Source organism: Vidua chalybeata, chromosome 26 (genome assembly GCF_026979565.1).
Source record: "Vidua chalybeata isolate OUT-0048 chromosome 26, bVidCha1 merged haplotype, whole genome shotgun sequence".
Taxonomy (NCBI): domain Eukaryota; kingdom Metazoa; phylum Chordata; class Aves; order Passeriformes; family Viduidae; genus Vidua; species Vidua chalybeata.
In genome coordinates, this window is record NC_071555.1 from 930280 (window position 1) to 958256 (window position 27977).

The 27977-nt window shown below is 51.9% G+C and overlaps 1 protein-coding gene across 2 annotated transcripts; it reads right to left on the minus strand.

The window, feature by feature from the left end:
- Positions 1-37: 37 nt before the first annotated feature.
- On the minus strand, positions 38-27512 carry CDK12 (cyclin dependent kinase 12). 2 transcript variants are annotated; one of them, XM_053964974.1, is made up of 14 exons: positions 26184-27512; positions 19425-20303; positions 15975-16151; positions 14808-14947; positions 13856-14026; positions 12934-13123; positions 12377-12433; positions 11785-11886; positions 10484-10561; positions 8841-8957; positions 8097-8228; positions 6776-6990; positions 4115-4555; positions 38-1838 (listed from the first exon to the last, which is right to left on the minus strand). In XM_053964974.1, exons 1-14 carry the CDS (start codon positions 27218-27220, stop codon positions 1147-1149), a joined length of 4428 nt encoding a protein of 1475 aa, XP_053820949.1. In that variant the 5' UTR covers positions 27221-27512; the 3' UTR covers positions 38-1146. The 2 variants fall into 2 exon arrangements, with proteins under 2 accessions (XP_053820949.1, XP_053820950.1); XM_053964975.1 differs by lacking the exon at positions 38-1838 and adding an exon at positions 2809-3328 and having other exon boundaries at positions 26184-27511.
- Positions 27513-27977: the final 465 nt, after the last annotated feature.

The following is a 27977-nucleotide window of genomic DNA, read 5'->3' on the forward strand; positions in this document are numbered from 1 at the left end:
AAGGTCTACTCGGGGAAAAAAAAAAAAAAAGCTGATAAATAGGTACCTTTGTTTTATTCATCTCTTTTTAAGTCTCATTGAAATGAACAGCGCAAGGGTCTGTGGGAGGAGAAAATCCGTCGTAAATACTTCCTTGACAACAACAAAAATAGAAATATGCTCATGGGAATGACACAGGAACACCTGGAAAACCTCAAAGGGCTGAGATGCGACCGACCTCGGCAGGGTGGGCAGCACTGGCCCAGGATTCCGGGGACAAATCGCTCCCATCTGGTGGCAAATCCCACCAGATGCTGGGATTTTCGGTTCCTTTTTTTTTTAATTCTTGAAGGGTTCTGAAAGTTACAAACAATCCCTGGTTTTCAGGGAGGTGTTCTCCTCGGCTCTTCAAAAAAAAATTTAAAAAAGAAGAAAAAAACAAGCCCAAAAATAAAAGGGAATTCCCACTGCCAAGTTACAGCAGGAGGGATCCAACACCCAGAGACCCTTCCCAAAAATCAATGTACTAAGGCTGCTGTCACAGGGGACAGGACTGGCCCTGGAGCAGAGGGAAAACCAGGTGCTTTAAGGAAAGAAAGCAACATCAGATAAACTGAACACAACCAGTGTCACATGCCAGGTCCCCACGGCTGGGATAACCCATCCAGGTGCCTCTGCATCGACAAATTCCCCTTTTCATTTGTTCTTTCTTTTTTTTTTTCCTTAAGGAAATGGGGAAAACAAACAAAACAACAACAACAAAAACAAAACCGCTTTGGGAAGCAGCTTCCCCCCAGCCCTCCCTGACCCATCGGCAAACTCCAGTGCCCAGCCTGGGGAAACAGCATTTTAAAATTCCTTCTTCCTTCCACTCCTACTTTTCCATCAATCCCCCCCCCCTCCTGGCTCAGTTTGCTGCGGGGTTGGGATTATTTTTGTCACTAACCAAGCCGGGGAGGCCAGTGGGGACCCCCTGGCAGCTCCCGAGCAAGGGAGGGATGCCCAGGGAGCTCTGCAGCAGCTGAAATGCGGACGAGACCTTGCTCTGGCCAAAAAAAAAAAAAAAAAAAAAAAAAAAAAGGTAAAAAAAAAAATTAAAAAAAAAAAAAAAAAAAATCAAGTCCTGTGGCTAAAGGAGGAGAGGCAAGGGGGGGGATCCCAGGAATCTCAGTAGGGAACCCCCCGGCCCCGGCCCCCCCGTGGAGGCACTCGGCCAGGCCCTCGGAACGCCTTCCCGTAGGAAGACGGCGCCTGGGTTGGGGCACCCCAGCCGTGACCTGTTCCTGCCCCACTGGAACCGGCCGCTCCCGGCCCCAGCTCGCCGTAACTCTGCATTTTGGCCTCTGCGTGTACCAGCGCGTTGTTGCTGCTCCCCTCGGATTTGCTGAAGGATTGCCCGAGCGAGTGGATGCTGACGGGGACCCTGGCGAAGCGCAGGTCCTGGTCCCCCGGGAACTGCACCGAGCCCGTGCCCTGGTAGTTGCTGCTCTCCCCGAGGTGGCTCACGGAGCCCAAGAAGGTCCTGCTTTTCCCCAGGGGTTGGGCAGAAGGTTCTAGCAGAGTCTGGCCCGGATTGAGCTCCTCGGCACCGAATCCCCCCTCGGAGCTGTCGGTGCTGTAAGTCCTGGCGGGGTGCGAGCGGCCGTAGTCCGGGGCTCGCGGGGCCGGCGGCTCCTGCGTGGCGTGGCCGAGCGGCTCCGGGTCCGGCTGGGAAAGGAGCTGGAGCAGCGCAGCCGTCACGGCCGGGTTCAACTCCTGGGCTGCTCCGGAGAGATCCCCTTCGGGCACGGGAGGAGGCGGCGGCGGTCCGGGGGGCTCGGGGGGTCTCTTCTCTGGTGGGACAATGCCAGGAGGACACGCTGTGGAAGGGTGACTTCTTTTAAACACCGTTTCAAACAGACACAAAGACATTTCTAAGCAAATCAAACCAATCCCTGCCGAGGCCGCCCGCTCTGGGATGCTCTGGGAAGAGGCGGAGGGAGAGTTTGAACGCTGGCTGGGAGATCAACGTTCATTAACAACGTTCATTAACGCTTTCGCCCCGGCCCCGCGCACCCAACTCGCCGGCAAACAGCTGTCCTAACACCTGGGCAGCCGTGCAGGGAATTCCCGCTCCGGATCAAAGGCTAATTCCGAGCAGGAGGCAGATGTGGAGCCACACGCCAGCCCACGCTCCCCGCGGTGCCCGAGGGACGCGGCACCGCCCGGCTCCGGCTCCAGGGGCGGCTCACGGAGCGTGGCCGGGGTGTGCTGCACTGCACCAACACAAACCCGAGCCCAGCACACGGCTGCCAGCTCCTGAGTGCCCCCTCAGCACCCCGAGGGCAGCGGGGCACCCGCTCCTGCCCCCTTCTCCCACCCACCCCAGCCCTGCTGCCCGACTTTGCCAACAGAGTCCAAAACAAGCTCGCCCCCCCGAATATTTGCACGAGCGTACAGACTGTCCTGAGCAGGAGAAAAGCCTTCCTCCCCCCTGCCCCTTCACCCCTGATTTCCTCCCAGATCAGAATTCATTTCCCTCCTGGAAGAACAAAGCTCTGTTACCCCCAGCCCCCCCCTGTGAGGCCGAGGAAGCACAAAGGGGCCTGGCTGGGAGGTGGGAGAGGGAGCAGAGCACTGACCCTCCCCTGAGGCAGTGCCACGGCTGCAGGGAGGGGACACGACCTGCTCCCAGCACCTGCTCCACTCCCAAAACCAGCCCTGCCTCCTCTGGAGCAACACACCTGAGCTGCCTCCTCTCCCTCGCCCACGGGGGAAGGAATTACTGGCGATGGCAGAGCCCATGGACACCTTGTTGGAATCAGATCCTCAAATCATTGGCAAAACTGGTTATTAAAAAGGTCAAACTTTATTGTGAAAACCAGTAGTCTTCCAGGACCACCCCTCCACCCGTATCCATCAGTCCACTTTGAAAACTAGATTGTATTGAAATCCAGAAAAATAAAACAACAACGAAAAAAAAGAAAAAAAAAAAAATAAACCAATCTTCAGGTAAAATTTGTAAAGCCAAGCTGATCTGGGGGACAGCAAATCATTCCAAAGAATTATCAACAGAGAACAACGGCATCGAATTCCATCTGCTCTACAAGTAACCTAGTTATCTTCCAGGACTAGGGCAACAACAACAACAAAAAAAAAAAAAAAAAGAGAAGAAAAAAAAGAAGGAAAAAAAAAAAAAAAAAAGCACGATCACAACTGGCTCGTGGTGGGCGGGTGTTGAAGGCACGAGAACACAGCACGTTCAGCTACATTGCAGGAGGTGGGATCGGGCCAAAACAGGCTCCCCGGAGAGTCTGAGACATACTCAGGAGGCGCTTCTACAATTTGGTGAGGTCGTCACAGGCTGTTGCTAATAAATTCAAAAAATCAAAAGAAACAAAAAAAAAAAAAAAAAAAAGACATGGAGACATTTACACTCACCTTTGGAAAGGAAATCCGAGAGCTCACTGACACAAGCAGGGTGTTTTAAACTCTCACTATAAGAAGCAGCAGTTTGGGTTCAGCTTTAGGAGCTGATGAGTTTCAGGGCTCAAAAATCAGCTCCAGGTAGAACCAGGCACTTATGGATGCTCAGGTTTTACCTACGCAGCTGCCACTATCCCTCCCTTCAGCACTCACCACTATTTCAGCTCTTTAAAATCATCTCTGCAGGTTTATTTATTAAGAGGGCAGGGAGGGGATGGTGAAAAAAAGCTGGGAAAAAATGCAGAGGTGCAGCAGCATCCTGCGCAAAAAAACTCCCTGGACGTGCAAACTGATTGCTGGGGGGGGGTTGAGGAAGAACTGACCCTCCAAACTTCCCTTGCATTTTTGGGCAAACCCCAAAACCTCCAATTCATCTTCACTGGCCCACTCACAGTGGAGCACTCGTGGATTTTAGGGTAATATTTGCCTGTTTGGGCTGTTTGCAGCTGTTCAACCTCCTGAGCAGTCCAGCACTTACCACAGGGATGGGGGGGGGGGTCAGGGTCTTTCCTCCTGATGTCCAAGCACATCCTATCCCCTTCCCTCCTCCCATCCACTCCCCTGCTGCCTCTCTCCCGACACTCCAAGGTCTCATTCCTGGCTGCAGCTCAACCAGCAGCGCTCTCTGGGATGCTCTCACTGCTCACACCAGGTTGTGTCCGTTATTTACCTGTGCTCTCCTCGGGATGCCTCGTCGGGGTTTTCCTGGGCCCCCGCTGCTCGCTGCTCTTCTCCCCGTTGCTCTCCTCCAGGGTTATCCCAGGCTCCTGGCTCTTCATGAGCTGACTCAGCAGAACGGCCAGCACGTTCTGCATGTCTCCCTGAGCGCTGGCTGCCTCCGGAGTCTGCTGCTCCTCGGGCACCTCCGCAGGCGGCTCCTCTATGGCTTCCTCCGCCGCCGCCGCCGCGGGCTCGTGGTGCTGCGCCGTGGCCTCGGTCAGGGCCGTGATGGACTGGTTGAGAGCCTCCAGCTGCTGCTGCATCTCGGGGTTGGAGTGGACGTTGAGCAGCTGGGCCATCTGCGGCACGCTCAGGTCGGTCTGGCTCTGCAGCAGGTTCAGGAGCACGGCCAGCTCGCTCTGGTTCAGCTGCTGGGTGATGTCGCCCAGGCCTGCGGGACACACGGGGAGCACCACCGGGCAGGTGAGGGTTGGGATCCTGGTGTTGCACGTGGTAATGAACAGACCTTCCCCATATCCCCACAACCAGGAACAGCCCTTCCCCACATGCCAGAGCCTTGATCCACATCCCACAGCCATGAACAGCCCTTCCCCACATGCCAGAGCCTTGATCCACATCCCACAGCCATGAACAGCCCTTCCCCACATGCCAGAGCCCTGATCCACATCCCACAGCCATGAACAGCCCTTACCCACACCCCACATCCAGGAACATCCCCTCCCCACACCCCACAGCCAGGAACAGCCCTTACCCACATCCCACAGCCATGATCCTAATTCCAGAGCCAGGAACACCTTTTCCCCATGTCCCACAGCCATGATCCACCTCACCCAGCAATGAACACTCCTGTTCTATGTCCCACAGACAGGAACATCACTTCCCCATGTCCCAGAGCCAAGATCTACATCCCACAGCAATAAAGACCCCTTCTTCACATCCCAGAGCCAGGAACACCTGCTCCCCACATCCCACAGCCATGATCCACATCCCCCAGCAATGAACACCCCTTCTGCATATCCCACAGCAAGGAACATCCTTTTTCCATGTCCCACAGTGCTGAACATCCTGTCTCCACATCCTGCAGCACTGAATGCCCCTTTTCCACATCCCACAGCCAAAATCCACATCCCACAGCACTGAAGACCCCTTCCCCACATCCCACAGCACTTGACCACCCTGTGTCTGTGTCCCCAGGCTGGGGGAAGGCAGGGATGCTCCGTGAGGAGGATTTCGGGATGCGGCACGGCAGCAGCACCCCGTGGTACTGCACACACACTGCACCCACAGAGCTGCTGCTGCTGCACTGCCCCCACACCTCCCCAAAACCACAGCACACAATCAGCTCAGCCAAGCCAAACTGCCCCATTCCCGGGTTTGGGAAGTGGGGGCATCCCAAGGATACCAGGCTATGGTGGGGGGCAATGGATGAGGATGGCAATGGAAGCCCCGAGCTCCCAGCAGGGCAATCACAGCTTGGTCCCTCCTGAGGACCCCACAGATCCAAATCACTCCCTCCTGCACCGGGAAGGTTTCCCAGGATGGAGCTGAGCTGCTCTTTGGGATGGAGGAAGGGTGTGTTCCCTGACACAGCACAAGGAATTAGGTCAAGCAGAAGGCAATTCCTTACTGGGAGCTGGCCTGGGATCACAGGACTCTGTCCTGACCTGCAAGGATCCAGGTTATCCTAAAATACATCCTGGGAGTGGCATCACCTCCCTTCACAGCCCAGTGACAAGTGACAAGGGTGTCCCTTCACAGTGACAGTGACGCTGGAACTTTTTGGGAATAAGGGTGCAAGGGTTTGGTTTCAGCAGCTCAAAATGGAGCTTTTCTTGCTGGTAGGCAATGGAGAACGGGACATTCTTTTCCCAGCTGTTTGTTAATCCAAGCACCACCTTTTGTCCATCTGCCATGTTTCACTGAACACATGGATTGTGCATTCCCTGGAGCAAGAACTGTCTTCCTCATTACTTGTCAGCACAGCATTGGACACAAAGGAAGCCTTAGCCCATATCTGGGTTTTTGTAAGGCTTCTACAGAACAATCAGGGCAGCTTTGTGTAAATCCACATTCCTCCCCTCCAACTATTTTCTGTGCACAGGGGGGGTTGGTCACTGCTTGGAACAGTGCACAAGTCCAGGTCCTGCCAGTCTGGATGACCTTCTCTGCAGCAAAGTGCAATAATGTTCATTTTTGTCCACCAGCCTGACACTTCCCACACCTAATCTTCATATAATTTATCAACAAGATCAAACTTCAGCTCATTTGCACAGCCTGGACATGTCTCCACCTTCCAGCCTATGATTCCTATGATTTGTTTCTCCACTGGCTGAAGTGACTCAACAACTCCTTTCATCATTCAGCCTCTTTTAGAACTAATAACACAGCTCAGAAAAAATTCACAGTCAGCTCATCAGTGACTTCTGAAGACCAGACAGAACCTTCTGCGTCTTCACAGCAGAAAGAGGAGAAAAAAAAAAAAAAAAAAGAAAAGAAAGAATAAAAGAAACGAGGACAGGAAGAGCCTGGAACGCCCTTTCTGCAGAATTAGAGGTGAAAGAACCAGACTGGCTTAAAAACAGACCCAAACCTCCCACACCCAGGGAGGGAACACGCCGGGAGCCTTTTCCAGACCCAGGTGGGCACTGACCTACAGCATCTGCAGCACCAGGCTCTGCTTTGAGCTGGGCAGGCTGGGGGGGCACAGGACTGCTGTTGTTTTTCACAGTGTCTGTGCTTGTAACAGAGGTAGTTTCTTTCCGAGAAACTTTTGATACCGGAGGCTCCTCCACGGCCATCCCGCTCTGCCGCTGCCGCCGGCGCTTCTTGCTCCACAGCTCGTGGCAATCCTGCCAGTGGGGGAGGCTGCAAGAGAGAGAGAAACGTGGCAGGGAAGCCAAGGGAATCACCCAAACCCACAGGAAGCCCTTAGCACAGATGGTGCTGCCCAGAGAGGCTGTGGCTGCCACTGGATCCCTGGAAGTGGCCAAGGCCAGCTTGGATGGGGTTTGGAGCCACCCTGGGATGGTGGGAGGTGTTCCTGCCCATGGCAGGGGTGGCACTGGATGGGATTTAAGGTCCCTTCCCACCCAAACCGTTGCAGGATGCAACTCTGTAGATCCATGTAATGTTGGTCCACTTTTACAGACAGAGAAATGGACTCAGGAAGGGATATTGGGAAGAAACTCCTCCCTGTGAGGGTGCTGAAGGGCTGGAATGGATTTCCCAGAGAAGTTGAGAAGTGTCCAAGGCCAGGTTGGACCAGCCTGGGATAGTGAAAGACATCCCTGCCCATGGCAGGAGTGGTACTGGATGAGTTTTAAGGTCCCTTCCAACCAAACCATCCTGGGATTCCACAATCCCTGACTGCAGCCAGACCAGCACAGGAAGGGGCAGGTCCTAGAGCCAGGAAAGGCAGTGTAAAAATCATTTACTTTGCACTGGGATCTGATCCCTGAATGTGCTGGGATCTCACTGCAGGGTACACAAACCAGTGGGGGCACCAAGCTCTGGGAGTGTTAGGAAAGGCCCTTCCTTGAGAAACATTGAAGGAAACAGGGATCTCCAGAGCTGTGGCTGCATTTTCACACAAACCAGACAGAGTTTTATCATCTGCTTGATTGCAGTGGATGAAAATTGAGAGACACTGCTCAGCTCTGGCAGTCAATTAACACACAGCCTTAATTAGGCCTGAGCAGTTCTCTATGGCAGAGACAGGGTGGTGCTACATCTACTCCTGCACATCTTCCAGCAGAGCTTTAGAGCATCTTACAAACATTAAACTGGGCTTTATAAAGCCAGCCTATCATCAGGCAGAAAACCAACAGCACAGGAAAAGCCATTTGCTCAACCACATGACCAAATACAAGGGCAGAGTTGAGAGAAGAACCCAGAAATCCTAATTTTGACTGAAAAGAACACCATGTCTTCCTTCCCAAAGCTCACTGAGGGGGATGGCAGCTGGGACTTACTCTGGAGGTGCCATTTTGCTGAGGTCAACGTCCTTCAGGAAGTCACTGTGCAGGGCCTGCTCTGCTGTGCAGCGCTTGCCAGGGTCCAGCGTCAGCATGTGGTCCAGCAGGTCCAGGGCAGACGAGGGAATGCTGTGGGGAGAGTGGGAAACATGGATGAGTTCATGGAAAACGTGTGGGAAAGCTCAGTGGCAGAAGGACACCTCGGGCCTAAGGGGAATCCACACAGCCAGAGCTCATAGCTCGTGATGCAGCAGCTCAAAGGCACCAGCAGGGCAGGCATCAGCTGTGGGGAGTGGCTGGAGCTGTGCCTGCGAGGTTCAGGCTGGATTCTGGGAATTTTTTTTCCCCCCCAGAGGGTGCTCAGGCACTGGAACAGCTCCCAGGGAATGGGCACAGCCCTGAGGCTGCCAGAGCTCCAGGAACGTCTGGACATCGCTCTCAGGGACAGAGTGGGATTTCTGGGGTGTGTGCAGGGCCTGGAGCAACATTGGATGATCCCTGTGGGTCCCTTCCAGCTGAGGATATTCCACGATATTTCCACTCTCTATTTTGCCATTTATGAGAGGCACCTCTGCCACAACTCCCACAGGATTATCCCACAGCCAGACCCTTCCCCAGGGAACATCCCCCTGAAGATGCCACGCTTCAGGAGAGCTCCCAGTGCAGTCCCCAGCCCCAGGGAGCCTCCCTGGAGGTGGATGAGGTGTTGGCAGAGGGGCCACGGAGCCCAGCCCGACTCACAAGGAGAACTCCTCGCGCAGGCGCCGCCGGTATTGCTTCTTGGGCTTCATAGTGTTGAAGTAGGGCAGCTTGATGACATCTGGCCACACAGCTGGGCAGGGGCTCCCACAGAGCCGGCTGGGGAGCAGGGAAGCACAGTCAGCCAGGTGGAATTCACAGCACTCACACAATCCCCAGGTGGGAAGAGACCTTCAGGATCGTCGAGTCCAACCCAGCCCCAGCACCTCGACCCAACCCTGGCACCCAGTGCCACCTCCAGCCTTGTTTGAACACCTCCAGGGCCGGTGCCCACCTCCCTGGCAGCACATGCCAGTGCCCACTCCCCCTTTCTGTGAAGGATTCTTTCCTGATGTCCAGCCCAAGCTCCCCCTGGCACAGCTGGAGGCTGTGTCCTCTTGTCCTGCTGTCACTGGTGACCACTCCAGAGGAAATGACCTCGTGGAGATGTTGTGAGTACAAAGGACAGAACAGAAGGACCGGGTTGGAAGAGACCTCCAAGGTCATCGAGTCCAACCCAGCCCCAGCACCTCAACCCAACCCTGGCACCCAGTGCCACCTCCAGCCTTGCTGAAACACCTCCAGGGGTGGTGCCTCCACCACCTCCCCGGGCAGCCCATTCCAGAACTTTATCACCTTTCTCTAGAAAACTTTTTCCTGACATCCAGCCTAAATTTCCCTTGGTGCAGCTCGAGGCTGTGTGCTCTGGTTCTGCCAGTGCTGCCTGGAGAAAGAGCCCCAGCCCAGCTGGGCACAGCCACCCTTCAGGAGCTGTGCTGGGGTCACCCTGAGTCTCCTTTTCTCCAGGCTGAGCACCCCCAGCTCCCTCAGTGGTTCCTCACAGGGTTTGAGCTCCAGACCCCTCACCAGCCTCGCTGCCTCCTCTGGACACGCTCCAGCCCCTCCATGTCCTTCCCAAACTGAGGGGCCAGAACTGGACACAGCACTCGAGGTTCAGCCAGGAGGAGCAGAGCCACCAACCCCAGGGAAATCACCTTTTTAAGCAACCTGCAGCAGGGAGAACCCAGGGCTGGGCACAGCTCAGATGAGGTGTTGAAAAAGGAGGTGTCAGGAAGAGGAAAATGTTGAGCTGGAATTTATAAATCATTCAAAAACAATGACATTTTATTTTTCTTACTACAAATTTTTAAATCTTAATGTTTCTTAGTTTAAACTTTCCAAGCTCAATAAATTTTAGTATTTTTTAAAATAAGGGTGGTGAGGCTCTGGCAGAGGTTGCCCAGAGAAGCTGTGGACTTGATAGCCCTGGAGGTATCCAAGGCCAGGCTGGACAGGGGTTGGAGCAGCCTGGGATAGGGGAAGGTGTCCCTGCCCTGGCAGGGCTGGCACTGGATGGGATTTAAGGTCCCTTCCACCCCAAACCCTTCCAGGATTAAAGCTTTCAGTGTGAGAAGTAATTCAGATTGGTGATTTTTGGACTCAGCAAACAGCAAGGTTTACTGAGGGTACATAAATCAGCAACCACACACCTGATGTAGGTGTGGACACCTGACTATTCCCATTTGCATTCCTGGCCCTGTTCTCCAGGCAGGTCAGAGAACAAGGGCTCTTCTAACTCGCTGCCTGTGTGCAAGAGCAGCTCCTGCAGCACCTCCCCTCACAGACATGAGTGTGCAAAGCTTTACCTGATTAATTCAAGCTGAGCCAGTTCCAGATTGGCTTGAAAAATAGGCTTCTTTGTAAACAGTTCCCCGAGGATACAGCTGGAAGGAGGAAAAGCAAGAGGTCACGACAGCGAACCCTGGGGATGAGCGTCTGAACACGGCAGCGTTTGTGCTCGGGAGCAGCTTTGCCTGAGGAGAGTGATTTGCATCAGGGCTTGTAGTGACAAAGTGACCTGTGTGTATGGAGTCCCCAGCCCTGGGCTCCTGGGAATCACCTCCTGCAAGTGGCTGCTCCGTGCAGGAAGCCCCTGACACGTTAACTCTTTGCAGGGAAGGGAGGATGTGTCAACGTGACAAGAGAAAAGAGCCCAGAGCTCTCATTTCCTCCAGGTTCAGCTTTTGTTCAGATTTTCAACTTCCCTCTGCTGGCCCAAGACATCCCCAGCTGCCTGTGGCTGTCAGGGCCAGCAGAGGAGCTGGATTTGTGCACACAGAGCTCCTGTACAGCTGGGAGGGAAAAAGAGGAGAGAGGGAGCACCTCTGACTCCTGCAGCCCTCAACATCTCTCCTTCAGGCACCAGGGATCAGTGCCAGCACCTGCCTGGAATGGGAATAACCCCGTGCATGTGCAACAGGAACTGAGCAGCAACTGGGCCTCACAGTCAGTAATTATGATTCATTACTGGTTTTCCCAACCTCTCTTTGTGTCATAAACCCTGCTGAAGTTTAGCTGGGAACATCCCAGTGGGAAGTGCACACTGTGGGGAATCCAGCCTCAGTTCTACTGCTGAATCCTCCAGTCTCTGCTTCTGAATCACTTGGAAAAATGTTCCACCTTTGTGGCTGAACTGCCCAGCCTCCTGTACTGAAACTTCCTGAAACCTGAAATACCTACTTAAAAACCTTTTAGTTGGAAAAAAAAAAAAAAATAGTGGCAAACAGCAACTTAAAGAGTTTAGAGAAAAAATCTCTAAAAAACACACTGAAGGAAGGAGCAGCACAGGGCAAATGTGTCACCCCTCTTGATCTCAAGGGTACATCAATCTCAGGTTGGTTTGCATTTTAAATAGTGAAAATTCTGTTCTTTACCCTTTCTCATTTCAAACCCAAGGAAAACCTCATTCTAGGAGTTTTTACTAAGTGGTTTTGATGAGGGGACACCCCCCTGTCCCTCACAGCACTGTGAAGTATTCCTGTCTCACCCTAACACCCTGCATGGATGGGACAGATCCAGCTGTGGGAAGTGGCACAAATCAAGGAGCAGCTGCCAGGGGAGTGCTCAGGAGCTGCTTCCAGAGGCAGGGAAGGCCAGCAGGACTCACCCACAGCTCCACACGTCGATGGCAGGGGTGTAACGCTCCTCCCCGAGCAGCAGTTCTGGGGGTCGGTACCACAACGTGATGACTTTGTTGGTGTAGGGACGGCTGCAAAGCAAAAAAAAAAACAAATTAAAACCCATCCCAAGAGCCACAAAACCCTGAAAACTGCTCCTTTTTACTCCCAGCTGCACTTACACCTGTTGGTGGCAGCAGGGGGGGGGTTTCAAGTGTCTGCACTTCTGAGTTAAAACCAGCTGAGGAGATATCATGGTTTTTACAGGAATCAGGACTTGTTGTAGGTACCCAAGACTGAAAATCCCTGACCCTCAGCAGGCTGCCATCACTGAATGGTGACTGATCTTGGAGCAAATCCTGCTCCAGGGCAGGTCAAAGGCAAGCAGAGAAGTTCTGGCTCCTTCTGAGCTGCTCTTCTAGTGAAAAATTATTAACATCAGCCAGGAGTGTATCTGTCCAACAGCTGGAGCTGGATGATCTCACTGCAAATAATTTGTCAGGACTTCCAAGTGAGGGATTATGTGGATACTAAGAAGAAAGAAGCTCATCCCACCCAGGTAAACCCTTTCCCCTTCCTCACCTCTCCTCTGAGCTGTAGAGTCGGGCGAGCCCAAAATCTGCAAGTTTGATCTGCCCACTGAAAGACAAAAAAAAAAAAAAATCCAAAACCCTGGTTTAAACCACACTTAAAATCACAGAATTATGGATTGTATTGAGCTGTCAGGGACCCATCAGAACCCAACTCCTACTTAAATCCCAGTTAAAGGGTGAGGAAACTCCCCAATGCAGCAGAAAAGCCTCACAAAGCCACGTGTGCAGGAATTACTGCTGGATATGCCAGGCTTAATTCTCCACTTCTGACTGAATGCTTCAAAGAAATACAAAGTAAAAAAAAAAAAAACTAAACCAAAACCCCATCAATAATTCAGTGTCATCTGTATCACAAATCCTTCCCAACAGGCCAATGGCCCAGAGAAGTTTTTTAGGTGGATATTGAGACATTTGGTTGTAATTATGGACAAGACTCTTGTCACACCTCCTGAGCACACCCAAGGTGAGGACAGCACTGAGTGCTCACAGCTAAACCTGGAGAAAAGAGCTTGGAGAGATCTCCAAGTGGATCCACTCCCAGGTTACCTGTTGTTCAGTAAGATGTTGGAGCACTTGATGTCTCGATGAAGGAAATTCTTTTTGTGACAGTAATCCAGACCCTCCATTAACTGTTTCATGAAAGACTTGATATGGTCCTCTGAGAAATGTACCAAGCCAGATTCTAGCAGCCCCATTAGGTCATGGTCCATGTACTCAAACACAAGGTAAAAGGCACCTGGGATAATAAACAGAGAAATGGTTGAAAATAAAAGGAGATACACAAAAAAGAGGAGGAATGAAAGGAGATTAAATTGTTGAAAGAGTCTTTATTGTGCACAATTCTGCTGAAGTTGGTTTTTTTTTAGCAGTCCTTTGCTGTTTGGGGCTTACTGGGTGTCCTTTTCCCTCAAGGGGTAAAAAAGCCCCAAAACAGCAAAGTAGCCCCTCCAAGCTGAGATCTGAAATGAAATAACACTCAAAATAAATTCCTCTGAAGTTCTGGCCACATTTACCTTCATTTACCTATTTTCTTACAAGAGAATTTGTTGAAGGACTACTGCCGTGCATGGCTTGAACTTGTGTTCCCTTCTCTCTCCTGGAAGAGAAGATCCCAAACAAGAGCCAGTGGGATGCTAAAACTCTCTTTTTCCACAGTGACTGAGGACAAAGAACTTTTCACACTATTAGTAAGTTTGTTGCCACTAATCAGTGTTAAAAGTGACCCTGTAAAAGCTTTTTTTTTAAAAGACTGCTCTCCTGTGACTCTGCAGGAATGCAATCATCCTTTGATCAACTCACTCCAACTGGAATCTGTCCTTTGAGGCGAGGCCAGAGCCAGATCCAACCTCTCTGGAACCGTAGGAGGAACACAAAGAAACAAATCCACCCCAGAGCCACGTCTGCCACTAAACCAAGAGGCTGAATCAAATCTGTGGTGAATGGAAACCACCCCTGCAGCCAACTGTACCTTTGTCCTTCTTGAAATCCAGTGCATCTTGTTTGTCCGTGACGATCTCCTTCATGTTGACCACGCTGCGGTGGATGAGCTGCCGCAGGATTTTGATCTCGCGGATGGCCGTGATGGGGAATCCTTCCTTCTCATTGTCCAGGCGCACCTTCTTCAGAGCCACCAGCTCACCTGCAGGGCACAGCGGGGTCACAGCCTGCTCACCTGCACCCCCAGGGAAACTGGGAGCAGCCCCAAGCATGGAAAATGCCCACCCTGCTCATTTTAGTTCAGTCGCTCGGCTAGGAGTTCTCACCTGACACCTGTGCTTCTCCTAACCTGCTCTCTGAGAAATGGGATTTGTAGAGGCCTTACAAAAAAAGGCTAGATCCTTTGGAGAAATAGGACTATGAAAAATGCATTGTAGTAGGATCCACGAAGAGTAATTTTAGATAATTGTCTTTAAGACATTTACAGCATGGTGTGGAAAAGCTGATAAGAAATGCTTATAGTATACTGTAATTAAGAAAGAGGGGGATTCTGATTGTGATGGCGTGAATTATAACATCTGTATTGTCTCACCCTCCTCGTGAGACTGAAAATAGAATCAAGGTTTTTAAATACTTCTCAGTTGCCCCATCTCTGGGTCAGAAAAGGGCTTAATCCTACACTGCTCCACCACAAAGAGGGAACAGAAGTTTACCCTGGAATTTCCCAAGCTGTGCTGCAATAAAATCTGACAATTTAAAAAGCAGGGGTTCAGCTGGCACCTGTGGCCACCACAATCTTCTGACCAGGCATCAAACCACACCCCAGGGCACAGGATCTCTCCAGCAGAGCAGGAACCCGGGCACTAAACTCAAGATTCCAGAGCTCCTGCTCTTCTGCTCTGCAGGCATTTGTCACTGTGGAGCAGCACTGGCAGGGAGCTGAGCACACCCACGAAGTGGAACTGAGCTGGAGCCCTGCTCACCTGTGTCCTTGTCCTTGGCTTTGTACACCTGCCCGTACGTCCCTTCTCCGATTATCCCGATGATGTCGAACTTGTCCACGCAGCGCTTGCCCCAGTCGCTCTCCGTCTGCCTCCTCTCCCCGTAGCGAGGACAACAGATTCTGCAGGAGGGAAGAGCTCTGTGAGGCACCTGAGGGCTCCAGCTCAGTGCCATCCCACAAAAATAACCCCACCTGCTCCACTGAGTTAATCCCTAAAACACAACAGCGACCTCAGGCACCTCGGCTTTGCACTCTGTCCTGGGTTGGCCATATGATGCTTGTATTTCTCCCCAAATGACCCTAAATCAGAATGCACCTCGAGAATTGGAATGTTCACTTTACTGTGTTTTTGCTGGATAATCCCAACCACACCCAATACAGAAATATTATCCTGGATGGCATTATCACACTACAGCAGGGCAAAAATGAATGTCTGGGGTATTTTGCAGGATGCTGGATGTTTGATTTTTTTATTTAAAACTCTGTACAAAACATCAGGGGATTTTACTCCCTCTGTAACTGCTTAAATTTGTTATCAGGGGAAGTTCTCTATGCATTGAATGTGGAATTGTGGAATCTCAGAATGGTTTGGGTTGGACAGGACATGAAATATGATCCAGTCATGGGCAGGGACACTTTCCACTGTCCCAGGCTGCTCCAAGCCCTGTCCAGCCTGGCCTTGGGCACTGCCAGGGATCCAGGGGCAGCCACAGCTGCTCTGGGCACCCTGTGCCACTGCAGCTCCACGGCCAACACTTCAACCATGAAGTGCATGAAGAATCCAAATCTCCAATTTGGAACAACCAACTTTTGAAAGGAACAAGGGCTTTATACAGAAATGCTCATCCAGATGTTGCTTCTGGCTAAATCAAAGAGAAAAGAGCTTTTGGGGTAGATGTGGCTGAGGATTGGACATGACACACTCCAGCAACTTCTACCATTAATTCTCAAATAAATGGGGCAAGCTGCCTTTATCTGAGGGTCCAAATGTGAAACAACCTACAGGAAACAGTCACTATACTGAATAATACAGAAATAGGAACTTGTTTTCTCTCCCATCTCACTTCCCTCAATAAAAAGCTCTCAAACCAGTTGGGGGACTTAAGAGACTCAAAGGAAAAAAAAAAAAAAAAGAAGTCAGCCTTACTTTGGTCTCTTTTTGAAGGGTTGCTGAGGTGGTGTGGCTGCCTTTGGTTCTGGGGAGTCAGGAGGAGATGGGTCCCCCCCAGGGAGCTCTGGGGGGAGCGGGAGGTCCGTGAGTAAGTGTCGTGGTCTCTGCTCTCTGTCTTTCTTCACAGGTTTTGGAGGAAGAATCTCTTTTGGACTAAACTCCGGAAAGTTAATACAACACAAAAGTCAGACTCAACAGCCAGTTAAACAAACAAACAAACAAACAAAAAGCTACTGCAGGACAACAGCTCTGGTTGACAATGTGAGGTTTAAGTGTCAAAATTAGCACACCCAAATATAAAATAAACCAGGTTAAATTTACAATGCTCATATACCAGGAGAGAAAAGTGTCAGAGTGGAACACATCATGAAATGAACACAGGTCTGCACTAGAACTTGCTCAATTTGCACAAATCAGTACCAGTAATTTGGAGTTTCCTGTGAGGCAGCTCAGGGGATCAGCCAGCACCCACTTTCTGACCTTTACTTCCTCTATTTACTCCATTTATCACCGTGAAATTAAGTGCTTGACTTGGTGAGGACCACTATAAATACAGACCCAGAGCTAAACCTTCCTCCACAAGAAACTTTTAACCTCTTAGCAAGGACTGAAACGTGGCTTTAACTTCCAAATGCTGCTGAGGAACCGAAAGTTGTTTTTTTAAATCCAATTACCAATTATCAGGAGTTTGGTTTAGGCTGGCAGGAGCAGAACCTACTTTCTCTTTCATGTATTCAGCAAGGAGAACTCCTAGGTTGGAATAGTCACGAATTCTCCATGCAAATCCCTGCTTCACCAGGAAAAGGAAAAAATTAAGAGATCCAAAGAGCCTTCCCAGGTCTGTTTTTAGGGCAGGAAGCAGATTTGGTGTTTGAACCATGAGGTCTGACACTTTAGAATAAATCAACTGATGGAAGTAGGTCGTTTTCCCAATTATTTTATCAGATGCTGCCTAATAATCTGCACGACGACCTCTTGTGGAATCTACTTAAGGAAGACAAAAAACCACCAGAAATGGGAGAGGTAGATGGGCTGAAACTCTCCTCCCATTGACAGCAAAATCCTTAGGAGCAGAATAATGGTGTTCAAATATCCAAGAAATTGTTAAGGCTGGAAAAGATCAAGTCCAACCATGAACACTGCCACATTCACCACTAAACCACAAAGACTCAGCCTTTGTCCAGAATTAAAAACAACTTCTTTCTAAGACCACGGTGGGAAGGGTGAAAGTGTGTCTGGAGAGTGAACCCGCAGTGCCCAGGTTGCAAATGACCAATTACCAGTTCCCAATTACCAAAAATTGCCATTTATCTGTTCAGTTCTCTATTTGCATATCAGCACTTGGTTCTTCTAAGCTCAGTTCCCCCAGGACACCTGGGCTGGTCAACAGAGGGAGGAAGCCAAACCAGAGCCTTCAGAGCTGCCCAAGCAGAGAAAAGACCAAGAGTGAACACCAAGAAGACAACAAAAGCTCCTTGGAGCTCATTCCTTATTCTCCTCTGAGCCAGCAGGAATGGCACCCCAAAACCAGCAGGAATGGCAGCAGCCAGGTGAGTGCTGTGTTCCCAGGAAGCCGCACAAGCTCTGCATCCAACCAGGACTAAATTTGTACCAATTCCTCCTGAACAGCTTTTCCTCCTCTCCTGGTGAGCCACCCAGGCCTACAGGAGGTGGTAATTCTGGAGAGGCTAGAGTGTCCACTTGACAAAGTGGGTTCTGCCCTTGGGCACTTCAAAACCCAATCTCCAGCCCTGTATTTGCCACGGGCTTGGGGCTGGAACATTCCCCAGGCTCAGCAAGGACAAAAGTCCAGCTCAAAGAGTTTTGCTCATAAAAACGAAGGCCACTGGTGAAGGGTGAGATTCTGCACAGTCAGGGCCACATGGAACTGCCACCAGACTCAGCAAAACAAGTGGGATTTCCCATCCTTTTATTGGGGAAAAAACAACACAGAGGCATTTACTGAGCCCCAGCATCACCCTCATCACCCCAGCCCTGAGGTCAGGAATAAAACAATTTTACAGAGCTAAGCCACACCTGGGTGGTAAAAAAATAGAGCTCTAGGTGTGAGTGGTTGAAAAAATAAAATACAAATTTGCAGGACAACTTCTGGGATTGGAAAGGAGGGAACACTGCAGCAGGATTTGCTTTGCCTGGCATTTGGGTTGGGAAGATCAGCAGGCAGCTCAAAGCTCCTGCTCAGCACAGAGGCATTTAAAACCAGTAATATTTGTTGAACAACATCACACAGGGAGGGCAACAACACACACCAGCCTCACTTTTAGGCTGGAGGAATTTCCCTGCTTGCCATCAATACCAGAATCATCCATGAGAATAAATTCAATTATTCAGAATATGTAACACTTCACCACAGGGTGATTGTATCGAGTCAGAACTGTGGGATATCACACTGATCACTAAAAATGTGCTTTACTCCCCAATCCCAGCACATCTTTAGTGATGACTGAGAGGATGCAGGGGGTTTTAGGAACTACAGACTAAGAAGACCAAGAAAAAAAAAAATATCACTGATAACCTTAAGTTAACAGCACTGGAACATACTAACAGCTAGAGAGAAAAAACAACTATTTGGGTTTTTTTTTTTTCTTCTCCACTCCATTCTGGATATTCTGTTCCTTTCTTCCCACCAAAAGAAACCCCCTGAGTGGGGTTTTCAGGTAAGTTCATCACAGAAGTCACAACCACCCCCAGCCCAGCCAGAGCTACGAGCACAGGACAGAGCCAAGGATGCTGCATGTTTTGATCAGAAATGATCAGGAAATAAAGTCAAAGCAGGTGCAGTTTCACTCATTTTTAAACTTTTCAAACAAACAAGACCTACTTCTCAAGCAATAAATTGCTTGCATCGATTACTCAAGAACTAAGACAATATTCAAGTTAAACCAATGCTGGTTTTTACACGTGGCCATGGCCTGTGTGGCTGGTGAATCTGGAACAGAAAAAGCTCTGGTTTGTGTTGTTGTTAAGAATGTTTTAAAGAATTGTTAAGCTTTTTCCTGTTTCTTGACTATAAGTTTCTAAAGAATTAAGCAAACAAAAAAAAAGTAATTTTAAAGTAAGTGTGCAAACAGCTCCAACACACAGAGAGGCAAAACCCCAGATCCACGTTCCATCCCTGTAATAAACATAAGCCAAGAGTGATGTGAAACCTTTACCAAGTAGCACTAAAGCAGCAGCCAAACCTCTTGTTTCCCACAGAGATAAGAGGCAACAACCTGCACGAGATCATAAAACTCTCCACACAAAGCTGGCAGGGCCAACACCTGGGATAACTCCTTTAAACCAGCACCACAGTTGTACTCTGCAGGATAAGCTCATAACTGTAAAACCAACCCCCCAAAAAAAACCCTCTTCATTCAAGGCTTTGCTCTTAAATGCAAAGGGGATGCTCTGGTGTGACCTTACCTATCCAAGTCATCTTCCCCAACTAAAATAGGGGGGAGCGGAAGCGGAGGCAAGGTGGAAGTTTTCAGGTGTGGGATAGCAGCCGTCACAGACACTTGGGTTTTTGTAGCCACCTGGACAGAGGACTGGGAGTTCACCTGAGAGGATAAAGTAGACGTCCTTGGGTGGGAAGAAGATGGCAAAGACGTTGGGGCTGAAGGAGGGACCTGAACAGGAGTCACTGGGGCTGGAGGCAAAGGCGGGACAGCGGGTGACGGAGGCAGCGGCGGCAGCGGCGGCGTGGGAGGCGGAGGGGTGGTGGTGGGCAGAGGTGGAGGAGGGGATTTGATGGTGGGGAGGGGGGGTGGAATCTCCTTCTCTGCTGTGTCTGTCTCCTTTGGAGATACCAGGTCCTCTACCACTGCTACAGGCTTCGAGTCTTTTGTTCCCGTGGGTTTGGAATCCCTAAGTGGAACAGGATGTTTCCTCTCCGAGTTCTCCTCTGCCTTGGATTTCGTTGTCTCCGCAGGGGCTTTAGGCTCTGCGTTTGTGTACAGTAAATTAACCGAGTCCGTGTCCGGAGCTTTCTCAGATTTAACAGTTTTGGTGACCTTTTTAGACTCCGTCCCAGCCTCCTTTAGTTCAGCCAAGCTGTTCTCCTTCCTAGCCAGGAAAACAGGGGAGCCTTTCGCCTCCTTCCCGTCCACCTTGGCTGCAGCGGCTGCCGCGGCCGCTCGCTCCTTCTTCTTCCTGCTGAGCTCTGCTCCGAGGCTGGAGTTCAGCGGGAGCCTGCTGGGGGAGATGCTGGAATGGCGACTGCGGGAGCCAGACCTCTGCTTTTTGCTGTGAGATGAGTGTCTTGAGTAGCCAGGACTGCGGCTCCGGGACTTCACGGATTTCCTGGGGAGAGAACGGCGGGGAGAGAAATGAAACGGAGCTTTTCTCACCCTCTGAGCTACTCACCAACAGCTGAATGCGTTATTGGTCAGCTCAGAGAGGCCACAACACCTGTCAGGAGAGGCTGAAGCTACTGAAAGGAGTTTCTGAGTCAGTCAGGAACAGTTCTATACCATCATCATCATCATCCACCCTTCCTGTGCCAGACCCGCCGTCACACTGGGAAGAGAAGGGAAGGATCAAGGCTGGACAAGCCCCAAGGGAAAGAGGAGCTCACAGCTCACACACCCAACAGGAGACTCCAGTCAAGAGTATGAGCTGGCAGTTTAGGAATATTTCACAGGAATTATGTCCAGCTTTAAAGGAAATCATGGATAAAACACGACTGCCCTCACGGGAATGCTGCCCCAGGAAATCGGGCACTTCAAGCTCGTTTTACCCCCCTGGTTCTTTTAGTGCCATCAGAACTCAAATTTGCATAGTGTGATTTGGAAGAAGGAAAAATAAACCCCAGGAATTTGAACTCTATTGGTCAAGGTCTTTCTGTACAAAGAATGGGCTCTAAATCAGGTGTGTGTGCAGAAATAATCACAGAAAATCTGTGCTGGGAGAGAAGCAAGGCAGGAAACACCTCACACCATCAGGGTTCACCCTCAGGAGAGAGGGGAAACTGGTGGGGAAACCAGATAAACACCAAAATGGAAGTGGAAACTGGTCCTTCCAGTGCCCGTATCAAATTCCTGGTAAGCCAGAAGTGTTTCCTCCACTCCAGGAGGAACGAGGATTGGGCAGGGTGAGGCAGGAGGCTTTAATGGTGTGGTGGGCTCTGATGCCAACAGGACAACCAAAAATTCTGAGTTCAAATACTGTAACAGACACGACACTCCACTCAGGACACATCTAGTTTGGAAAACACAGAATTCCCTCCAAACAGTCCCACAGCAGTTACAAAACACACTTAATAGCAACAGTTCAAACACAGGTGACACTGGCTCCCTTGTAACCACACTCAGAACATAATTAACACCACCAATTACTATTATCCCAAGACAATAAACATTTGGAACATCAACTGGAGAAGTGAGACAACAGGAAGTTCCTGTCCCAACACCAGCAGCACCTTGCAGGAGGAGCAGCTGTGAGTGTGGGAGGTGAAGGGTGTCCCCACGGGGTGTGGGGTTCCCTCCCTACTCCAAGGATCAGCATTCCTCTCTCCCACCTGGAAGTACAAGCCCAAGCCTCATGCTGACAGTGGTCAAAGAACACCAGGGCTGTAGGTAAGTCCTTACCTTTACTCTTGCAAAATAAATATACAAGCAGAAGGAGAAAAAAGCAGGGTCTGCAGTCACACAGCTGTTTCCCTCCTCAACACTGTTCTGCCATGGGAATCACCTCTTTTTCCAAGGTTTCTGCTCAGTGAACTGACAGTCTGGGCTGCAGCTTGCCTGGCACCACGAGCTGGGAGAGCAGTTACCTTTTCAGCAGCTCCAAGACATTTGCAGGCTATGGAAAACATTCCTAATGAATCCTGCAGGATGTCACCGACTGCAACCACAAAGTTTTGGGGTTAACATTCCCTACTGCAATTCATCCTGGGTGGATTGTTCAAGATGCTGCAGTGCCCCTGCTCCTGCTCCCTGTCTTCCATCCTGCCCCATGATTGACCCCCAAGAGTTACTGCAATTCATGGAATCATGGAAGGGTTTGGGTTGGAAGAGACCTCAAAGCCCATCCAGTGCCAGCCCTGCCATGGCAGGGACACCTCCCACTGTCCCAGGTGCTCCAAGCCCTGTCCAGCCTGGCCTTGAGCACTGCCAGGGATCCAGGGGCACTGCCAGGGATCCAGGGGCACTGCCAGGGATCCAGGGGCACTGCCAGGGATCCAGGGGCACTGCTCTGGATAACCTGTGCCAGGGCCTCCTCACCCTCACCAGAATTTAATCCAGCTGGATGCAGAGCAATCAAACCAGATCACTCACCAGATCCAAAGTGAACATCTCCAAAAGTCCAATTTTACCCTATTTAATGGTGCTAATTTAGAAACAGCCACCAGGGACACCTGCCTGGACAAGGTGGGGAAGTGCTGCACTTCCTCCCTGACCTTCCAGCAGTAAATTCCACACTCCTCTGTTCCACCAGGAATAAATCCACCCATTGTCTCCCAATCCTCTTCACTCCACAGGCAGCACTCACCCTTCTTCTCTTCACTCACAATAATTCCCTACAGTTACCACACAAATAACTGCTGTTTCCAAGCCCATTTTCCAGGCTGGTGTTCACAGCTGCTTTGTGAGACCTGAAAAAGGCTCCACATCCAGAAGCTTTCCTGCTCTCTCTCAGCTCCACCAAAGCCACCTCACCTCCCACCCTCAGAGCATCAACAGCCCCCAAAATTCCAACCCAGCACCTGCTGAGGAGCCTTTATCACTGCATAGCTCAAAAAAAACCAACCAAACAAACAAAACAACAAAAAAAAAAAACCAAAAACAGGCAATAAAGTGCAGAAGAAGCACAGGCAGGTTTTGCTTTTGGAAGAAAACCATTTCTAACCTCTGGAATGATTTTTTGTGGCTTTACATGTAGCCATTTAGTAACACTTTTACCCCTTTCCCCCTTAATTTGTTAAGCCTTGGTGTAACACTCCACACCTTACTTGCTTTGTCAAGGTTATCCAGGATGGAAGAGGGGCAATTCAGCCTCACATTCCTTCCTCCTTCTGGATAAAAGTGCTCTGGGATTAAAACCCACCCTGCTGCCCCTCCAGAACTGGAAAACAGAAATAAAAGATACCAACCATGACAGCTGTGAATTAGCAAAGAAATGATGGCTTCACCTAACAATCCAAATTAAAAAGCACTATGAGATTTGTTTAAACCACACAATCAGAAGATTGGGATGAAGGGAATGCTAGAACCTTCCATGCTGAGAGGGCCATGGTTAACAGGTGTCAGCAGAGGTGACCTGCAGACCCCCACATCCACATAATTCCACATCATCCACCCCAAATCACCCACAAATACTTCAGTATTTTACCTGCTCTAAAGAACACAGAGTTAAAGATAAAGCAGAAAATACTATCAGGGAAGCCTGACTGCTCCAGTTTCTCAGGAAACAAACTTTAATTCTTATTTTTGAATGCCCAGCAACCTTTCACCACAGCAAGGACCCAGCATGTGCACACTCACACCTCACTACACACGAGCACTCAGCACATCCCACCTCCAGCAAGCTGAGGGACTCTGGAATTCCATCTCCTTGTTTTAGCTGCAGTGACAACATTCCCCACACAGAATGGCAAAGCACATCTGTTATTTTCCCTACTGACCAAATCATCCTCGTTTCCTCCTCGATGGGAAGCGAGTTGTTTTCCACAGCCACTGGAAATGCAAACACTCTGGATTTTCTCCAGTCAGCACAGCACATGGGTGCAGTTCCCTAACGATGTGTTTTGGGCATGGAGATGAAAGAAAACACAGAATGCACTTAAAAAAACACCCCATATTGTCAGTCAGTGGAAATAATGGAGTGTCCCAGAAAAGCCTGAGGAACACAAGCCGTGGTCAGGTGTTCCCTGTCTGAGTGTGCCACTTAAAGAGGTTTTCTCTGCCAAAAAATGTTCCTGCCCCTCCACAGGAAGCACAGAAGGAATCAGCCACTGCCCAAAGTCAGCTGCCTCCTTTCACACTCATCTGCAGCACATCAGGGTGAGGAAGGCTCTGCCCACCCTCTCCCTCAGATGTGCCCTGAGCCTCCCCAGCCTCCAGGTGAGCCCCCCTCTGTCTCCTGGACACACCTGACCAAGAGTCCCCCCCTTCCAGTCTCACCTTGCAGCCTGGGAGCTCCACAAAGCAAAGCTAACAGATGAATTACAACTTAGACTTCACCTGACACATGGAAAACAGGTGAAATTCCCTGTGTCCCTTTGCTACTGCAGGCAGGTGTTTTCCAAAGGGGCTGGAATACCTCACACAGTCAGTGAGTTATCTGCCCAGGAAAGAGAGAGGAGTAAGTTATCAAGCCAGAGGTTCAGGGAGTTGGGCACAAGCTGAATGTAAACAGTGAGTAACCTTTGGAACTCATCTGGTTTGGGGTCCAGCATTTAGTCAGAGATGTCCTCAGAAAGTAGCTCTGAAAGTTTAGGGAAGCAGCACAAAGCGCTCTGAAGCTGCTCCCATCAATCAGGGAAATGTAACTGCTGGATTTCTCAACTCAGCACCAGCCAGCCACTTGCACAGAGAGGTTCTCCTGGGAAGAAAACTCCTAGGATAGCTCTGCAGCTCCCAATGGCTTCTCCCTGCTCAGGGCTGGACACTTCCCCAGTGCCACAACTCAGAGCTGTATCAGTGAACTGACACCTCCTAGCCCTGCACCCTCACCCTTCCGAAGGGTTAGCAAATAACGTGTCAGAGTAGCACCACCAGGCAGAAAGGATTGAAGGGAAGGAGGAGAAAACCATCCAGGCCTATCCCTGAGAACCTCCCAGGTGTACACAGAGAAAACAGGCCAGAGGAGGAGCAGCCTGGAGGAAATTTTCACTGCAAAATCACAGTGGAATACAGAGATTTTACGTCAGAGCTTCCAGGGGGTTGAAACCAACACAGAACTGCCAGCAAGGACAAAGACAAGTTCTCCATGGAAGATGGCACTCCTGAAGTTCAGAGCTGTAGTAACAAAGACCAAATTCCAAAAGCCCCGTGTGCTTTGGGAACTGCTGAGCTGCAGGATGCAGCACAGCAACCACGGAGCAGAGCATTCCTATGGCCATTACATTCCAGGTCACATCTGAATTGCCATGGAGCTCCAAGCAAAGCTCCACAGCATCCATGGAGACAACTGGAAACTCACTGAATGCAAGCCAGGGCTGGAGAAAGAAAAGATCAACATCAGACTATGGCACAGGATGATTAATGAACACCTGAAATAAACCTTGAAACAATTGTTTCCTTCTGGAGCAAAGTTACTGAGTAAAAGGGGAGAAGAGAAAAAAATTAGAGATAAGCCAAAATCCAGCTGGTTGCTCCTCGCCCTTCCAGACTGCCCAGATTTCAGAAGGGAAGGGAGGAAACTCTAGTGCTGAGAAAAGAAAGTTTAGGCTGAGAGATGGAGTTTGCACGTGGTTGTCTCTAATCCAGGGGGAAAGAAAAGACAAGACAGTTCAGAAGGAGCAAAATCCACCCCAAACGAGCCCTCCTGAAAAGCAGGATCATGTTCCCACATGCAGTAAACAGAAAAAGGCTTCCAGAAATAGGTGAAAACATTCCCCACGGCTGAACTTCCCGCCAGGTAAGCGCCTTAGATCCTGCTCCGGGAGCCTCCCCACGCAGGGGCCACTCCAGAGGTGGGTGTAACTTAATCCCAGCAGCTCCTCCAGCCTCCCTCCCTGCCCGGAGCCAACATGGACGCTGCCTCCCGCCAGCCACAGAGGCGTTTTCCAAAGTGTCAGCTCCACTTCCAAGGGAACTGTCAAGGCCCCGGCCAAAGCAACTCCACACACGTCACCCCACGGCCAAACTGGGCACCAGTGGGGAGGAAAGGAGTCATAGAATCGTGGAGTGGTTTGGGTTGGAGAGGGCCCTCAAGACCATCCCGTGGGTAGGAACACCTCCCACTATCCCAGCTTGCTCCAAGCCCTGTCCAACCGTGGGCAACTCCAGGGATGGAGCATCCACAACTTCCCTGGGCAAGCGCACCAGGCCCTCACCACCCTCACAGGGAAGAATGTTTTCCTAATATCCCACCTAAACCCACTCTCCTTCAACCTGAACCCACCCCCCCCCCCCCCGCTTTATCCTATCACTCCAAACTCTCCTAAACTCCCTTCAGGTACTCCCAGCTCCATCCCAACCCCTCCCCAGCCCCCCGGGCGAGGTGGGGCACACGCACCTGGCGATGGGGCTCCGGCTCACGGAGCGCTTGGAGGCGAAGGGGCTGCTGGAGCGGCGGCGCCCGTAGGGGCTCGGCGACCTCCCGCTGTAGGAGCCGCTGCCCCGCTCGTAGCTGGACGAGCGCCTCCGGCTGTAGGGGCTCACGGATCGCTGCCGCCGGCTGTAGGGGCTGGGCGAGCGGGCGTTGGACTGGTAGCCCACGGGCTCCTTGTAGGGCGGGCTGAGGGACTGGCGGCGAGAGGAGCCGCCGGGGCTCTTCCTGTAGGGATCGTAGGTGCTGGAGGTGTGCGAGCGGGGCGGGCTGAGGTCGTACTCCTGCACGTAGGAGGCTCCCGAGGGGCTGTCGTCCAGTTTCGGGCTGTCCGACCATTTCCTGTGAGGGCTCCTGGATTTCCTCTTCGGGCTGTCGATGGTTTTGTAACTTTTGGGGGCATCCCTTTTGCGATGGCTTTTGCTGCGCTCTTTGTGGCTGGACTTGAGCTCCCGCTCCTTCCTGGATTTCTCCTTGTGCGCCTTGGCCGAGCGCGATTCCTTGTTGCTGCTCTTGGAGGAGAGCGCCTTGGGGTGCTCCTCGCTCTCCAGGAGCCTCTTGGAGGATCCCGATATCCTCTCCTTGGCGGACCTGCTGGAAGCATCCAGGCTCTTTTCCAACTTCCTGTCCTTCTCCGCCTGTTTGCTCTTCATCAGCTCCCGGAGTCGTTTGTGCTGGTGGTGCCGGTGCTTCTGGGCCCTCTCGCTCCTCTCCGCCCTCCTCTCCTCGTTGTCCCTCCTGTCCAGCTTGAGGGCCACATCGTCCGAGAAGGTGTCCGAGTCCGAGCTGATGTCATCGTACTCCACCAGCGGCTTGATCACCGCTCCCAGGGGCGCCGCCGCTTCCTGGGCCGCCAGCGGGGACTCCTTGGAGTGCCTGGACTTGTGCCTCTTGTGCCTGGAGCCCGCCCGGTGCCTCTCCTTGCTGTTGGAGCTCCCGCCGCCCGGCTGCGAGGACCCCCCGCCGCCGTCCTTCTTGCCCCCATGTCTCTCCGGATTTGGCATTCCTCCCCCGCTGCGCTCGGGAACGGCGAGGGGGGGACTCCGCGAAAGCCCCGAACTTCAAACTCCCTCCGCGCCCGCCCCTCGCACCATCCACCCCGGCCTCGGTGCTCCCTCCTACATGGGGAGCGGGGCCCGAGGCCCCGGAGGAGGCGGGAGGGACGGGGAGGGGAGGGGGGGAAGGACCCGGGAGGGGAGGGGGAAGCGCCGCGGCCTCACCGCCTCATCCGAGGGGCCCAGGCCCGGCGGGCAGCGCGGCCGCGGGGGCGCCCCGGGAAGGCGGGGCCCGGGCCCGGAGCGCTGCCCGCGGCCTCAGCGGCGGTGGCGGGGCCTGGGCGCGGATCCCCGGCCGAAGGGCCCCGGAGCCGCCGCCGCCCCCGGCCCGGCCCCCGCGCTCTGCCCGAACCGGAGCGGCGCCGTCCGGGGGCACCGCCAACTCTCGCGAGACCCACCCGCAACTCTCGCGATAGCGCCGCCGGCACCCCTCCCTCCCTCCGGCGCGAGTCCTCCTCGTCTCCGCGAGTCCTCTCGGAGATGGGCGGGGGCGCGCGCTCGTCCTCTCGCGAGAGCCGCGAAATCGCGCGGCCGGCGGCGGCTTCCCGGCGAACTTTACTGGGGCGCGGGGCGGGGACGGCGCCCCCTAGCGCCCGGCCCGCAACAAAGCTCCATGGCGGCGCCGCCGCCCCGCCGGCCCGGCCTCCCGCCGCTCTCCCGCTCCGCCGCGCTGCGCTCTAAAGCCGCCGGCGGGTCGCTGTCGAGC

Excerpts from the sequence above, each read along its gene's own strand:
- CDK12 (XM_053964974.1), bottom strand. The coding sequence starts at position 27,220 with ATGCCAAATCCGGAGAGACATGGGGGCAAGAAGGACGGCGGCGGGGGG. Across the intron at positions 20,304-26,183 it reads AGCCGGAGCCCCATCGCCAG|GAAATCCGTGAAGTCCCGGA; the intron begins GTGCGTGTGCCC and ends TTCTCTCCCCAG. Across the intron at positions 14,027-14,807 it reads AGCCAAGGACAAGGACACAG|GTGAGCTGGTGGCTCTGAAG; the intron begins GTGAGCAGGGCT and ends TGTGCCCTGCAG.